General features: G+C 43.1%; 1 protein-coding gene across 2 annotated transcripts in view; it reads left to right on the top strand.

The window, feature by feature from the left end:
* Positions 1 to 14,128, top strand: part of MARF1 (meiosis regulator and mRNA stability factor 1) — a 39,812-nt gene that overhangs the window by 11,248 nt on the left and 14,436 nt on the right. Inside the window, exons 7-19 of one of the 2 annotated variants that reach the window (XM_044915629.1) lie at positions 960 to 1,385; positions 1,587 to 1,744; positions 1,832 to 1,990; positions 3,057 to 3,219; positions 3,940 to 4,118; positions 5,686 to 5,766; positions 8,093 to 8,329; positions 8,459 to 8,578; positions 9,265 to 9,440; positions 10,748 to 10,968; positions 11,694 to 11,836; positions 12,014 to 12,147; positions 13,670 to 13,872. In XM_044915629.1, the coding sequence (XP_044771564.1) occupies positions 960 to 1,385; positions 1,587 to 1,744; positions 1,832 to 1,990; positions 3,057 to 3,219; positions 3,940 to 4,118; positions 5,686 to 5,766; positions 8,093 to 8,329; positions 8,459 to 8,578; positions 9,265 to 9,440; positions 10,748 to 10,968; positions 11,694 to 11,836; positions 12,014 to 12,147; positions 13,670 to 13,872 (2,400 nt within the window). Of the gene's footprint in view, positions 1 to 956; positions 1,386 to 1,586; positions 1,745 to 1,831; positions 1,991 to 3,029; positions 3,220 to 3,939; positions 4,119 to 5,685; positions 5,767 to 8,092; positions 8,330 to 8,458; positions 8,579 to 9,264; positions 9,441 to 10,747; positions 10,969 to 11,693; positions 11,837 to 12,013; positions 12,148 to 13,669; positions 13,873 to 14,128 lie in introns of both variants that reach the window. The other variant, XM_044915628.1, reaches the window with a different exon arrangement.

Below are 14,128 nucleotides of genomic sequence, written 5' to 3'. Positions count from 1 at the left end.
CATGCTCAATGTGGAGCCCGACATGGGGCTCGATTCCATGACCCCAAGATTGTGACCTGAGCTGAAACCTAAGAATCAGAGGCTTAATCAACTGAGCCACCCAGGTGCCCCTAATTGTACACTTTTTAGGCATTTAATCCTTAAGCCCCAGAAACCCCTGGGCCTGTTTACTACAGTTTCATTTCCCACCATGCACATGCACTTGCACATTTTGTAGTGATTATTGCTACAGCTGTAGCTCGTTGAGCCACATGCTAGGAGAACGTGAGCATATTTCCAGCAGGGTGAGCATTTCTTAAGGTCTTGATTTGGGACAAGCATGTTTATGACAGTGTTGAGCTGTTTTTAAGCTATTTGGAGAATATATATGTGACTCCTGAAGAAATCGGCATTCCCTTTTTTTTTTTTTTTTTTTTTTTAAAGATTTTATTTATTTATTTGAGAGAGAGAGAATGAGAGAGAGCACATGAGAGGGGGGAGGGTCAGAGGGAGAAGCAGACTCCCCGCCAAGCACGGAGCCCGATGTGGGACTCGATCCAGGGACTCCAGGATCATGACCTGAGCCGAAGGCAGTTGCTTAACCGACTGAGCCACCCAGGCGCCCGGCATTCCCTTTTCTAACGTTAAAGGACTTTAAGTCAGTTGTAGTATTTCAGGTAACATTGTCCACTTTTGAGATTCTTATTCTTTATGGTAAAAAAAAAAAAAAAAGACTTGATTATTCAGAACTTTAAATCTTGCCATTCTCATTCACTAGAATGATCATTTAAGGTATATTTCTCTCTTTCTGTGTTTTTCAGTCTAAGTAAGTTTACCTTCTCCCCTCTACATCATTGTTACCTCCCCTCCAAGGCTAAGGCTGTTAGCTTCAGTCTGGAGATCACTCCTTGTTCTAATTGTGTAATTGAACGTGTGCCCCTGAGTTAACCTGTTGTAACACTTCTCCTCTGTATCAGCAGTGCCACACTCTGCTCTATGTTTATAACCTACCAGCAAATAAAGATGGCAAGAGCATCAGCAACAGGCTCAGGCGCCTGTCTGATAATTGTGGTGGGAAAGTGCTGAGTATCACAGGCTGCAGTGCGATTCTCCGCTTCATAAACCAAGATAGTGCGGAACGGGCTCAGAAGCGAATGGAAAATGAAGATGTCTTTGGTAATAGGATCATTGTGTCATTTACTCCAAAAACTAGAGAACTCTGTGAGACAAAGAGTTCCAGTGCAATTGCCGATAAAGCGAAGTCTCCCAAAAAACTTAAGAATCCAAAATTGTGCCTCATCAAAGATACAAGTGAACAATCTTCCAGTGCCAAAGCCACGCCTGGAAAAGGGTCGCAGGCAAATTCTGGATCTACTACAAAAAACACAAATGTTAAAAGTTTACAGGTAACTTTGATACCTCTTGCTTTCTGAAGTTTATGGTAGGTTTGGTTTCTTTGTGTCTGTGTTTGATATGCCCGCTTGCTTTTGGCATGTCCTTTTTTATTTCCATTTTTGACCATACTCAGAGTTCCATGTTTCCTGGACAGGCTTTAAGACACATTGGGTACTTACGTTTTCACCTCCGCCGCGCTTATCTCTTTTAAGGAGCTGTGCCGCATGGAGTCGAAGACTGGGCCTAGAAACAGTGACTCCCAGCAAGGTAACCCGAGGCTGGCGGCACCTCTTCATAGAAGCTTGAGTGCTGCAGCGCCTGCACCTAAAAACTCGGGGACAGCAGAGTCTGCTTACAAAACCAATCCGAAGTAGGTTCGATTACTCTTTCTCACAGATGATTGTCTAATGTGAAGGAAATCCAGTGACCCTTCCCCGTCACTTTTTCTCTCCATTAGAAAAGAGAACCTTTGTGCCCGAAGTGTCACCAGTTCTCCCATAGAGAAAAAAGATAAAGAGGAGACCCCGTTCCAAGTGAGTTACCCATCGGCTTTTAGCAAGTTGATCGCATCAAGGCAAGTCAGTCCTCTGCTCACCGCACAGTCATGGTCTTCTCGGTGAGTCTAGCTTTTTGGTCATGGGGGTAGTTACCTGCAATAGGAGGGATTACGAAATAACATCTGTTTAAAAGAATGCAAGCAATACAGGGGTACATAAAGTAAACGATGAGTCTTCCACCCCTCCTCCTCCAGCCTCCCTTTTCCTCGGTTAATCTTAGCTAGCATTTGGGGGCAGTGCTTCTCACCATTTCTCCCTCCTGCACGTGGGAATCTGGGTAGGCAGAGGTCGGAGAAACTTGTCTAGGAGTCCCTGGCCTGGATGGGAGGCACATTAACAAGTCCTTACTTGAGTCCTCCTCACTTCGTCATGTTGTGGAAACAGCCCAAACTGGACACGCATTGGTTATTCTTATTCCTAGGGTAATTACCAGGAGCTGTTTGAAAAGCAAGGGTCTCTGTAAACCACTGTAATTACCTAAGTAACACTTACCTAAGTTCTCCAAATTCATACTGAGTACTTCTGGGGGCCTGGAGGACAGGAAGCATAAGGCCACGTTGCATCACGTGAACTCTTTCAAGCATTGTATTTTTTTTGCTGAGTTGGTGAAGACTCGCTCCAGAAAGTGACTTTAGATCTGTAAAGTTACATTTTAAAATTCGCGTGAAAGTTTTCCTGATCTGGAGAAAGACTATAACACATGAGCAAGAATATCTAGCATTTTCAGAGCCAGGGAGAGGTTAAATGACTTACATGAATATCACAGGCTAATTAACCAAGAATAAATACCCAAAGTGGAAAATTAATTCATTAGGCCCACCTATAATTTTTGTCTTTAGTTTTAAATAATCCAGTGAAAGAATATTTGATATTAAATCATGTACTGGTTGTTAATAGGGATCAACAGGTAGTACTTTGACAATAAATCTAAATCCGTGTATATTTAAAATAAATATACATTTGAAAACCAAATATTTAGTTTGGTTGTATTGTGGAAAGTTGTTTCTATATATAGCTTTGAGCAAAGCCTAAATGATACAAACTAAATAAATAGAATCATAGTTTTTAAAAATAATTTAACATGTATGTCTTAAGCAGGAGTATGTCTCCAAACCTTTTAAACAGAGCATCGCCGCTTGCTTTCAACATTGCAAATCCAAGCATTGGTGCCGACAGCCCAGACCCATTTGCAAATGGTGCTGACATCCAGATCAGCAACATCGACTACAGATTATCCCGGAAGGAGCTGCAGCAGCTCATGCAGGAAGCGTTTTCTAGGCACGGCAAGGTAACCTTTTCTCTCTTGTTCCTGCCTTTCTTTTACCCTTTGCTAGCACTCCAACTCAAGAGAATGTCATTCAACACACACAACCACAGCCAGGATATAAGGATTACTGAATGAGTTTGAACTCCATCCTTTTTCCTTTGGTCTGCTCATGGTGATACTGTACATCCAGTTTTTAGGACAAAGCCCCAGAGAGCAAGAGACCTAGTGGAGAAGCACTTATGGTCATGGGCAGGGAAATAAGTGGCACTTTGGGAAATAAAACGCAGATGGATTTTATTTAGCTCTGGCTGCTAAAATACAGAAATAGGATTCTAAAGTAATGTTGGCTATTTTTGTTAACATCTTACTGTATTGATGCAGTTTTTAGGTGCTATTTGCTAGAAGTGCACCTTTTCCAGATTATTAAAATGGCTATGCCCCCAGGTGTTTGCAGGGTCCAGAGAAGACCCCAAAGACTCCTCACATGTATTGGCTCCTGAGCCTACATGGGAGTGCTGTGTGTGCCAGAGCATGCAGGCAGGCCGGGCCAGTTTCATATTCCTGAAGGTCACCCAGTTCTAGTTCACTTAGGTTTTGCTTGGCAGAAGTGTAGAGTTCGGACAAGTTCCCTCACAGAATCACGGAAGTCTGCAAACGTGTTCCCTAATGATTCACCTTCAGTTTTAAGATGACAGGGTTCTGGGTAGACCTAGCATTCCATTTTCCTTTTTACTGCTGTAGGTGAAGAGTGTTGAGCTCAGCCCCCATACAGATTATCAGCTCAAGGCTGTTGTTCAGATGGAGAACTTACAAGAAGCAATCAGTGCGGTGAATAGCCTCCACAGATACAAAATTGGCAGCAAGAAGATCCTGGTCTCACTTGCCACAGGAGCTGCTAATAAATCACTCTCTTTACTGAGGTAAAAACAAACCATTTATTTCAGGAAATAACATTTTGGCCCAGAAATAACTTTGGATATAAGAAAATAGATTTGATCACTCTCCCAACCCTCTTAGACGATTACATATGCAATAGTGCTTACTCTTAATTGGTAGAGCTTACAAATAAGTTAGAAGTTAGCAATAAGCTAGTTAGAATAATTCGACTCTTGTTCAAGTCATTCCTCAAAGGGGAGGTACAGCTTAAACTTGGCAGGCAGTTAGGAGTAAAATAATACACCACATATCCAGAACAGGTTCTAAAAATAGCCCTCTATGATAAAAGTTTATAAGCCTGGAAAGTCTGAAATACTACCTCCAAATCTTAGGAGAAGGTAGGTTTGTCTGTAAAGGGTAGATCTACAAAGCTCCAAGCTCTCAACGTGCAGATAGATCCTTAACATCAAATAGACACTCCGTAAGTCTGCATTACGATTATGTCAATTGTAGGAATCTGGTGATGATTTTATTCTTAATGCACTTTGGTGATTCTTCGGCTCTCCCTGTTTTGGGGGAAACTAGTAAAACAGAACTCACTCCTAAAAATCTGTTTGAATTCTCAGAGGTCTTTTTCTGTGACATGTACTTCACCATTATTTTAAATTATGGTTTTTATCCCCTAGGATAAAAGTAATACTCATTGAAGAAACTTCAGAAAGGTCAGAAACATGAAAGAAGAGGGGGAGAAATCCATAATCCTGTGGCTCAAAGCCAGTCACTCAACAGTTTGCCTTTTGTTTTCCCTCTGAGTGTTTTTGGCTGCCTTTTTGTTTTTTTAAAACCATAGTTGGAATGATATATTCAGTTTCGTATCCTCAACTATGGGAACTCCACACCCATGTGGAATTCATGAACCACATGAACCACAACGTGGCAGGAGACATTCAAGCTGTTCTGCTTTTTGCTCTGAGTTAACAAGGTGTTTGTCTCATAGAGTAGTCAGTGTTCTTCTGAGACACAGGTGTGAGAAGCCCTATGCTTGAGTTTGGTAAAAATCCCAGGGTGTCTTGACTTTATATTCTTTAATCACCTTGTCCCTAAAGTAATTTCTTTAAGTTTTTCCAGAAAATTAATTTTGACATATCAGAAACTGGTAAATTTATGTTGCACGGACCATTGAATAACATAGGGGTTAGAGGTGTCGACCCCCTCCCCATGCAGTCAGCAATCTGCACATAACTTTTGGCTCCCAAAATCTTAACTATTAATTGAATTACTGTTCACCAGAAGCCTTACTACTCATATAAACAATGGATTAATCCCTGTTTTGTATGTTACATGTGTTATATACTGTATTTTTACAAAAAAGTAAGAAGGAAGAAAATGTTACTAAAATCATAAGGAAGAGAACATACATTTACAGAACTGTACTGCCTCGATCAAAAGAAATCCACATGTACACAGATTCGTGAAGTTCAAACACATGTTCAAGAGTCAGCTGTACTTTGTGTTAATTTTATGAGCTCAGTTTTTTAAATACAACTTGGAAATCATCTGTTGATGTCCAACAACATCTGTTCTCTGATTGAGTGCCATTTTGTTTTACAGTTCAGAAACAATGTCTATTCTTCAGGATGCTCCTGCCTGCTGTCTGCCTCTTTTTAAATTTACAGATCTCTATGAAAAAAAGTAAGTTAGGTTTATTTTTTTTCCTCATTGATCCAGTCAATACTGATCAGCAGCTTCCACAATTCCTGTATTGATTAGTGACTGGCATAAAGCTGTCGTAGCTAGTCTTAAGGAATTTCCAGCCTTGTGGAGGAAAAGACATAAAAGCAATGGTATGCAGATTCAGAACCAGATTTCGATTTTAACATAACAACTTCCATTTTTACTAAATTGAGACCTCAGTCCCTAAAGCTGTACTTTCATTTTTTTTCCAATTGATCGATGAGTTTTGTTCTTCATTGAGTGAACATTTTTGAGCACCTTCTAGACTGTAAGCCCCAGGACAACAAGGACTTAGGACAGTCTCTTCAGTGCCCAGGGCTTAGTAGGTGCTCAGCAAGTATCAGTGGAATGAAAGTGTCAGGTTCTGTGTGGAACACAGAGCTGAGAGGACACAACCCTTGTCCCTGAGGAGCTTATGTCTAGAAGGGAAGAGAAAACACTCACAGATCATTATAGAACCAAGAAAACTGTCCTAAAGGAGGAGCAGGGAGGAGAAACTGCTACGAGGATAGAAGGAACAAGGATTGGGACTATTACTCTGTGAACCGTGGGATCCCTGAGTCGAGGAGGGAGAGGGGAGGTGTGGTGGCGGGAACCACGCTTCAGGAAGATTTTTCTGGTGATGGTTCCATCTGCGATGGAATGGACAGGGCAGGGAGGGAGATAGTGGAGGGACAGTGCCACACCAGTCCCCTGGCCTGGGCAGATGCTGTTGGAACACCCAAGTTTGAGTCGTCAGTGAGACAGGACTTGGTGACTAGTTTTATGCAGCCGGCAGGGTAAACAGTAGAGGTCATTTTGATTCTGAGTTTTTTTGCCCCAGATGACTGGGAGGATGGTTGTATGGTTAAACCAGAAATGGAGAAATAAAGCATGTTTGGGAGGTACAGTGAATTTTTGACCTTGGTTTTGGACACTTGAGATACAGAGTTGTGGCAGTTATTTTCCTAAAGGGGATCATGAAAGACAGGGGAGCAGATAGGGAGGGAGAGGGAACCCAGAGAAAGGCAGAACTGGATGAAATGCCACCAGGGACGGGAAGTGGGAGAGAACCCAGAGGTGAGGGTGACATCAGGACGTGTGGGGATGGTGCAAGATTTGGCAGGGAGGAGGAGGCTGCTGGTGACTTGAGAGCCATCCCTACAGAGTCCTGTGGATAAAATCCTGGGGGGAACAGGCTGACAGACTGGACGGTGAAATGGCAGAGCAGCTCCCGAGAAAGCAGCGTTTCCATTAGAGTCACGACGAGGTTACAGGACTGAGTGAGAGCACCAGGGGTGTATGTGTGCAGGGGCAGACAGCATGAGTGAGGGCGAGGGCGTGAGACTGCGTTTGGTCAGGGGGACGTGTGAGCATCAGTGTAGGGCCCTGGGAAGAAACCACTGGAACGGCTAATGTTGAATGTGCGCTTAATGTGTGCCAGGCTTTTTCCAGACATAACATTTAATCCTCATATCAACCCTGTGAGGTAGGTATTATATTCTCATTTTGCATTTGGGAAAGCTGAGGCCTGGATTGGTTCTAGAAGGTGACTAAGGCCACACAGGTTGAGTTAGGATGTGAACTCAAACATGTCTGCCTTCTGACCCTGTGCCTTTTTTTTTCTTTTCTTTTCTTTTCTTTTTTGAGAGAGAGAGCACGAGCAGGGGGAGCGGCAGGCAGAGGGAGAGGGAGAAGCAGGCTCCCCACTAAGCAGGGAGCCCAGGATCACGACCTGAGCTAAAGGCAGACACTCAACCTACTGAGCCACCCAGGCACCCCTTGTGGCTTTAAGCTCCAAGTGTGAAAGACCTGCGTCGGCGGGATGATTGAGGAGTTGAGCCTCGGGGAGTGTGGGTCATGAGGTTGAGGCATAGATGAGGTGAGGGAGTAGCTGGGAAGAAGTACACCTCTTCTGAGGGAGGAGAGCAGACATGGTGAGGGGTAGGTAATACAGAGGGATTTCCAGCTTGGGGGAGCCAGGTTGAAAGAGGTCATTATCAGATAGCTTTCCATCTCAGAAAATTAGGTGAGGTCATTTACAGAAACTGCAGGGTTCGAGGAATAAGTACCAAATGACATAGTGACTAATGGGCAGTGAGCCAGAGGTGACTCAAAGAAGTGCCAAGCATTACTGGTTTGGTAGTGAATGAATTTATAGTAGAATTATTCCAGTTTTACTTTTGAAGAGACAGAGGAACCATTCTTGGCAATAGCCCTTTATTTCATCAGATACATAGGCATTGCTGTATAATCAAAGAAAAACATTCTAAATCAGCCTGTCTCTCCTTTTCCTCGCTTTTAGGTTTGGACACAAGTTGAATGTGTCGGATTTATATAAATTAACAGACACGGTCGCAATCCGTGAACAAGGGAATGGCAGACTGGTGTGTCTTCTACCGAGCAGTCAGGCCCGGCAGAGCCCCTTGGGGTCTTCCCAGTCACATGATGGCTCCTCGACGAATTGCAGCCCAATTATATTTGAAGAGTTAGAATATCATGAGCCTGTCTGCAGACAGCATTGTTCCAATAAGGACTTCAGGTATAACACTCATTTCCCTTTAGAAATCATCCTTTTGTATAAGGTGATGGAATATCTGTTACAGTTACCTTGCAAATGTTTTAGACCACGGAGAAAAGTCAGCTAACTGTTGTGTTCTCTTTTCTGTAGTGAGCATGAATTTGATCCAGACTCCTATAAGATTCCTTTTGTGATTCTCTCGTTGAAGACATTTGCGCCCCAGGTTCATAGTCTTCTGCAGACTCACGAGGGCACTGTGCCTTTATTAAGGTGAACATGTCAAAGCCATTGAGATATGATGCCTTGGTTCTCCTCTTTCTAGAAAGTCTGCCCTCTGCCCACACCTCTTCCCAAGCGAGTATTATAGAATGCTTCATCCTAACATTTTTAGCACCGTGCAAAGTATATCTGAAATGGGAAAAAAATTTGTGTGTGTGCTGATTTTTAGAAATGTAAGCAACGAATAGGAACGTTTCTTCCCCACAGAGATGAGATTAGTGTAAACGCTGTGCTAGACGTATGCATGCATGCTGCAAGGGTGTACAGAACCTCAAGCAGTAGACTGTAAAGCTTGAGAGAGAGGTGGTCTTCAGAAGGCCATGTAATCATCCCGTGGGCCACGCGGTACACTTAATATAGGGGCCAGCATGGGACAAAGTTTGCCCTAAAGCCATTGATACCTTAAGCAGGTAAATAACTGGCTTGGAACCCAGTTGCCTTGTTTCTCACACCCTCTGCTGGAACATTGTCCAGGTATTTCTGGTATCCTCAGAATGCATCAAAGAGGTCAATGCCGCAGTGATGGCCTCCCCCCTCCCTGGGACCTGAATTTTCACGTTCAAACCCAGATCCTGAGGATTTAAGGAGAAATGGTTTATGAATTTATTAAAGATTTCTGTTTAGCAGGGGCTTTGCTTTTCCATTATTTTGATTAGCCTTCTTTTCCCCCACTTCAGCTTTCCAGATTGTTACGCTGCTGAGTTTGGTGAACTGGAAGTAGTGCAGGAGACTCAAGGGGGTGTTCCCTTGGAACACCTCATCACCTGTGTTCCAGGTGTCAACATTGCCACTGCACAGAATGGCGTCAAAGTGGTCAAATGGATTCACAACAAGCCCCCGCCTCCCAACACGGGTAGGAGTCAGGCTTTCGGTTTTTCTGAGCCACTGGCTACTGTGAGAGGAGCCTGCTGGCTTTTATGTTGTACGGCAGCACTGTTTGCCAAGCGCAAAGCACCGTGAATGTCTCCTTTGATCTTTTAAAAACTGAAACTACTCTCTAAAGTGCTGAAGATCTGTCAGAACCAGACTTTTTGCAAGGACCAGCATAAATTCTGTAAAAAAATTTAAAACCCACATTTCACAGTTACAATCTCTTTAGCCCTACCTAATTTCGTGAAGCTTTTTGGCTTATCAGTTGACTGGCCTTTTAAAAATCGTTTCACATATTTGAAAGAAATACCTCTAAATGGCAGTTTTACCTTTGAAATTCATTTTGGTCAACGTTTCTGACTTTGATAAATATGAAAACAGATTTAGCTCCCAGTGTAAAGGACCAGGCAATGTAAACCTAGCTTTGGGTGAGTTTCTGAGTTCTGGGCCTCCCCTGGGCTGCAGGTGTCTAACCCCGCCACCTGTGAACAGCACTGAAAATTGTTGCCTTCCTATGGGTATGTCCTTCTCTTTGACCCCAAACACTTCCTCCTTTGCTCCTCCCGCTATGGGAAGAAAGGTAAGGATTACCAGGGAAGGAAAAATGTTTGTATCAGAGCTGCGTACCACTTTCTCCTGCCCTTCCCCTCAGTCCTAGGCCACACAGGCTCCCATATACTTGTGCTCTTTCTCCTTTCTCGTTAGCCTGCCAGTCTTGTAGAAAGGTTTCCATCCGATTATACTTTCATAATTAAAACTTTTTCTTGATTACATGGACGTTCAAGATAAATGCAAGAACCTCTTTCTTAGTTTTATATCAGCTAGTTTTATGTTACTGCTTTCCATGGTTCCCTGAGCAATGTTTTCAGCTTCCCTACGGGTTTGTTAGGCTTTTTTGGGCTACCTGCTTGCTGCCCATCTATAACTTTGTTTCTGTGGGAAAGTATGTTCCATGGGACCAAGTTACAAATGAATCTTTGAAATACAACCAGTTTATAAGCTGCAAACGTCCTGTGTAATATCACTTCTGCTTTAACACTGCTGAAGTATGCTTTACTTTGACTACAGGACTTTGAGAAGTAGTAGTAAAGCATCTGCCAGCCCATAAAGAAGTTGGGCTAGCCTGTAGATTATATGGGACCTGAGTATAGACACTGAGAAGTAAAGCAGCCCTTTGGTCTCATCTCCTTGGTCATGGTTGAGCTCAGGCGAGGGAGGGTGACGTTAGTTAACTTTCTTTTAGGGGTGAAATCCTATCTTAGGCATGTTCCGTTTTTCTCCCCCGTCTAGACCCTTGGCTTCTGCGTTCTAAAAGTCCTGTGGGCAACCCCCAGCTGATCCAGTTCAGCAGGGAAGTGATTGACCTGCTGAGGAGCCAACCGTCCTGTGTCATCCCCATTAGTAACTTCATCCCGTCCTACCACCACCACTTTGCAAAGCAGTGTCGGGTATCAGACTATGGATATTCCAAGCTGATAGAATTATTGGAAGCCGTGCCTCATGTATTGCAGGTAAGGAAAGCTTAAGGATTACTTGTTTAAGGACGGGAATGTTCCTCCGTGGCTTTGGCTCCTTCCAGGAAACAGGATAGCTGGTAACCTCATTCAAGGTTGCGTCTCAGTTTTTCTAGAAAACTGTGAGTTTAAACATAAAGAAGGAACCCCTTAGAGCACTGAGGAGTATTTTCCTTCTAATCTCTGTAGACTCACCTTCCTCTTCCTAGCCCAGGCCTCTCCAGGATTGTTCACTCTTACAGAGGAGCTGCCATGAACACAGGCTTAGCTCTCATCAATGAGTTAAAGACCAGCTCCTGAGCTGGGGCCTAGCATTGGTTCCTAAGGAGTCTTTGCCCTATTAATTTAGAGTGTTCTATAGCTTCTTACCTATAAAACAGCTTCCCACTTACAAAATGGCCTGGAACACCTTAGCTGTCTTTTGTAGACAAAATTAGTTGCCCAGATTAATAATATGCTTTTTATTTCTATACTCAGGACTATTTGAGAAGGGATATAAAGGGCAAACAAAAAGGGGGTGGGGGTCCCAGGCACTTGAGCAGTTGTTCATTTTGACCATCTACGTTCCGTTGATCTTCATGCGTTTGAAAATGCAGATACCATGTATAAAAGGACTTGTTCTCTGAGAGCAGTAACAGGAGAGAGAGAGAATGCCATCAGCCAGAGAGTCAGTACGTGCCAAGGTCTGACAAGTATAAATAATCGAAGTGTTTGATTTGCAGATTCTCGGAATGGGCTCCAAACGTTTGTTGACCCTTACCCACAGGGCCCAGGTGAAGCGCTTTACTCAGGATTTACTAAAACTTCTCAAATCCCAAGCCAGCAAACAGGTCATTGTAAGGGAGTTCTCACAGGCTTATCATTGGTGAGTTGATGAGAAGGGGGAAAAAAAGGAAAGCAAATATTTCAAAACACTTTTTTTCCCCACAAATTTAAAATCATTATCTAATGTTTTCTACTTAGCATTTTTAAGGAAGACTTAAAAGTTAATTTAGCAAGGGACATTTCTCATTCTTCACCCATTTTCCTGGTTAAATTCTAGGTGTTTCTCAAAAGACTGGGATGTCACCGAATACGGTGTTTGTGAGTTGATCGATATCGTGTCAGAGATACCAGACACAACCATCTGCTTGTCCCAACAAGATAATGAAATGGTGATTTGTATCCCCAAGAGAGGTATGTTGACTTAAATATGCTGGAAGACAGTTGCGTATCTCAGTGTTTACCTTATTAACATGGACTCCTGTGTCCTTTCCGCCACCTCCATGGTTCCTGAAGATGCCATGGAAAGTGCATTGTGAGAACTATCGCTGTGCAGTGGATCTGAGGTTCTTCAGAGCAGCTGCAGCGACTTGCCAACAAGAAAAGCAAACTGGTTTTTTAGGATTCACTGTAGGGAGAAGAAGGGCATAAGCAGCACTTTCTTGAAATGCCTTCTTCAGCCTGTCTGTGACTGTTGTCACCATAATTATCCAGCTGAGAGTCAGTTACCATGGCTGTTGCTTGTCTCTTCTCTTTAACTGAGCTACTTGACTGTGCATTCTTGAGAAGGAAGAAGATCCAAGCAAATTTTTTTTTTTTTAAAGATTTTATTTATTTGAGAGAGAGAGCATGAGAGGGGGGAGGGTCAGAGGGAGAAGCAGACTCCCTGCCGAGCAGGGAGCCCGATGCGGGACTCGATCCTGGGACTCCAGGATCATGACCTGAGCCGAAGGCAGTCACTTAACCAACTGAGCCACCCAGGTGCCCGCAAATGTTTTGTTTTATCTTTCACATTTCGGTCATTCCGGTTGAGGTCTGGGAGCTGAGATAGGTAAAATTACATCTACCTACTGTCCTGTTCTCCCAGTATCATTAATCAGTGCTTCTTAACTTGTGTTCCTGCAGAACGCTGACGTTCATGAAATCATAATACTCCAAAGCTTTTGGAGTAATGTGTTTTCCGATTTTCATTTAAAAATTAATAGAAACAAAAATTAAAGTTGAAGCTTTTTCTCCCCTGTATTTCTGTTAAACTTTTGTTGCCTGTACTCTCTTCTGCTAGCAATTTTAACTGAAGATCAGAAGAAGACACAAAAAGCATGTGGCTATTCAGAAATGCAGGTTTTTGTTTTGTTTTTTTTTTTAAAGATTTTATTTATTTATTTGACAGAGAGAGACGCAGCGAGAGAGGGAACACGAGCAGGGGGAGTGGGAGAGGGAGAAGCAGGCTCCCCACAGAGCAGGGAGCCCGATGCGGGGCTCGATCCCAGTACCCTGGGATCATGATCTGAGCCGAAGGCAGACGCTTAACCGGCTGAGCCACCCAGGCGCCCCAGAAATGCAGTTTTATAGAAATAATGTCTAGGTTACTTTTTCAAGTACAGAGAGCTGGATATGTGTCATGCTCATATATATGGGATAGGGGTGGGGGACGGGGAGCTAGAGAAAATACGTCCAGCTTGCAGGGCCAAATGACATGGGTGTGTATGTGTCTTTCACAGTATACCATAATAGTCTCCTAGCTTCCTGGTGGTGTGCCCTCAAGAGAGTTTGAAAACCATTCTGCACAGAGAGAACATGAACCTGTTTGTTTTAGGTTGTGGGTGTTTGGAAGGCAAAGGTGGTTATTTCTTGTCATCTGTGCATAGGACTAATCCAGCAATCCAAATGAAGGGAAGAAGTCTGTGATTTATTTTTTTATTTTTTCTTTTGTAAGAGCGTACCCAGGATGAAATAGAAAGGACAAAGCAGTTCTCCAAGGATGTTGTTGATTTGCTACGGCACCAGCCGCACTTCCGGATGCCCTTTAACAAATTTATCCCTTCCTACCACCACCACTTTGGCCGGCAGTGCAAACTCGCATACTACGGGTTCACCAAACTACTTGAACTTTTTGAAGCCATACCTGATATTTTACAAGTGAGTGAAGAGATTCCAGTTATATTTTTCTGAACAATATAGGGGGGGGAACTTTTTCTTTTCCAGGTCTATTTTTCCTGGGAAGTAGTGAGTTAGGAAATAGGAGGAAAACCTTAAACATTTTGATCAGAGAAGCTAGGTTGTTGGCTCGTTAGTGTTTTTAGGTAAGTGTGGGGGTTTTTTTCCTTCAGTAAAGAAAGAAATCATCCTTCAAATTTGTTTTAGGGTAATTATTGAAAAAAAAAATTAAATAGTT

Source organism: Neomonachus schauinslandi, chromosome 5 (genome assembly GCF_002201575.2).
Source record: "Neomonachus schauinslandi chromosome 5, ASM220157v2, whole genome shotgun sequence".
Classification (NCBI taxonomy): domain Eukaryota; kingdom Metazoa; phylum Chordata; class Mammalia; order Carnivora; family Phocidae; genus Neomonachus; species Neomonachus schauinslandi.
This window is presented reverse-complemented; position numbering and strand designations above follow the sequence as displayed.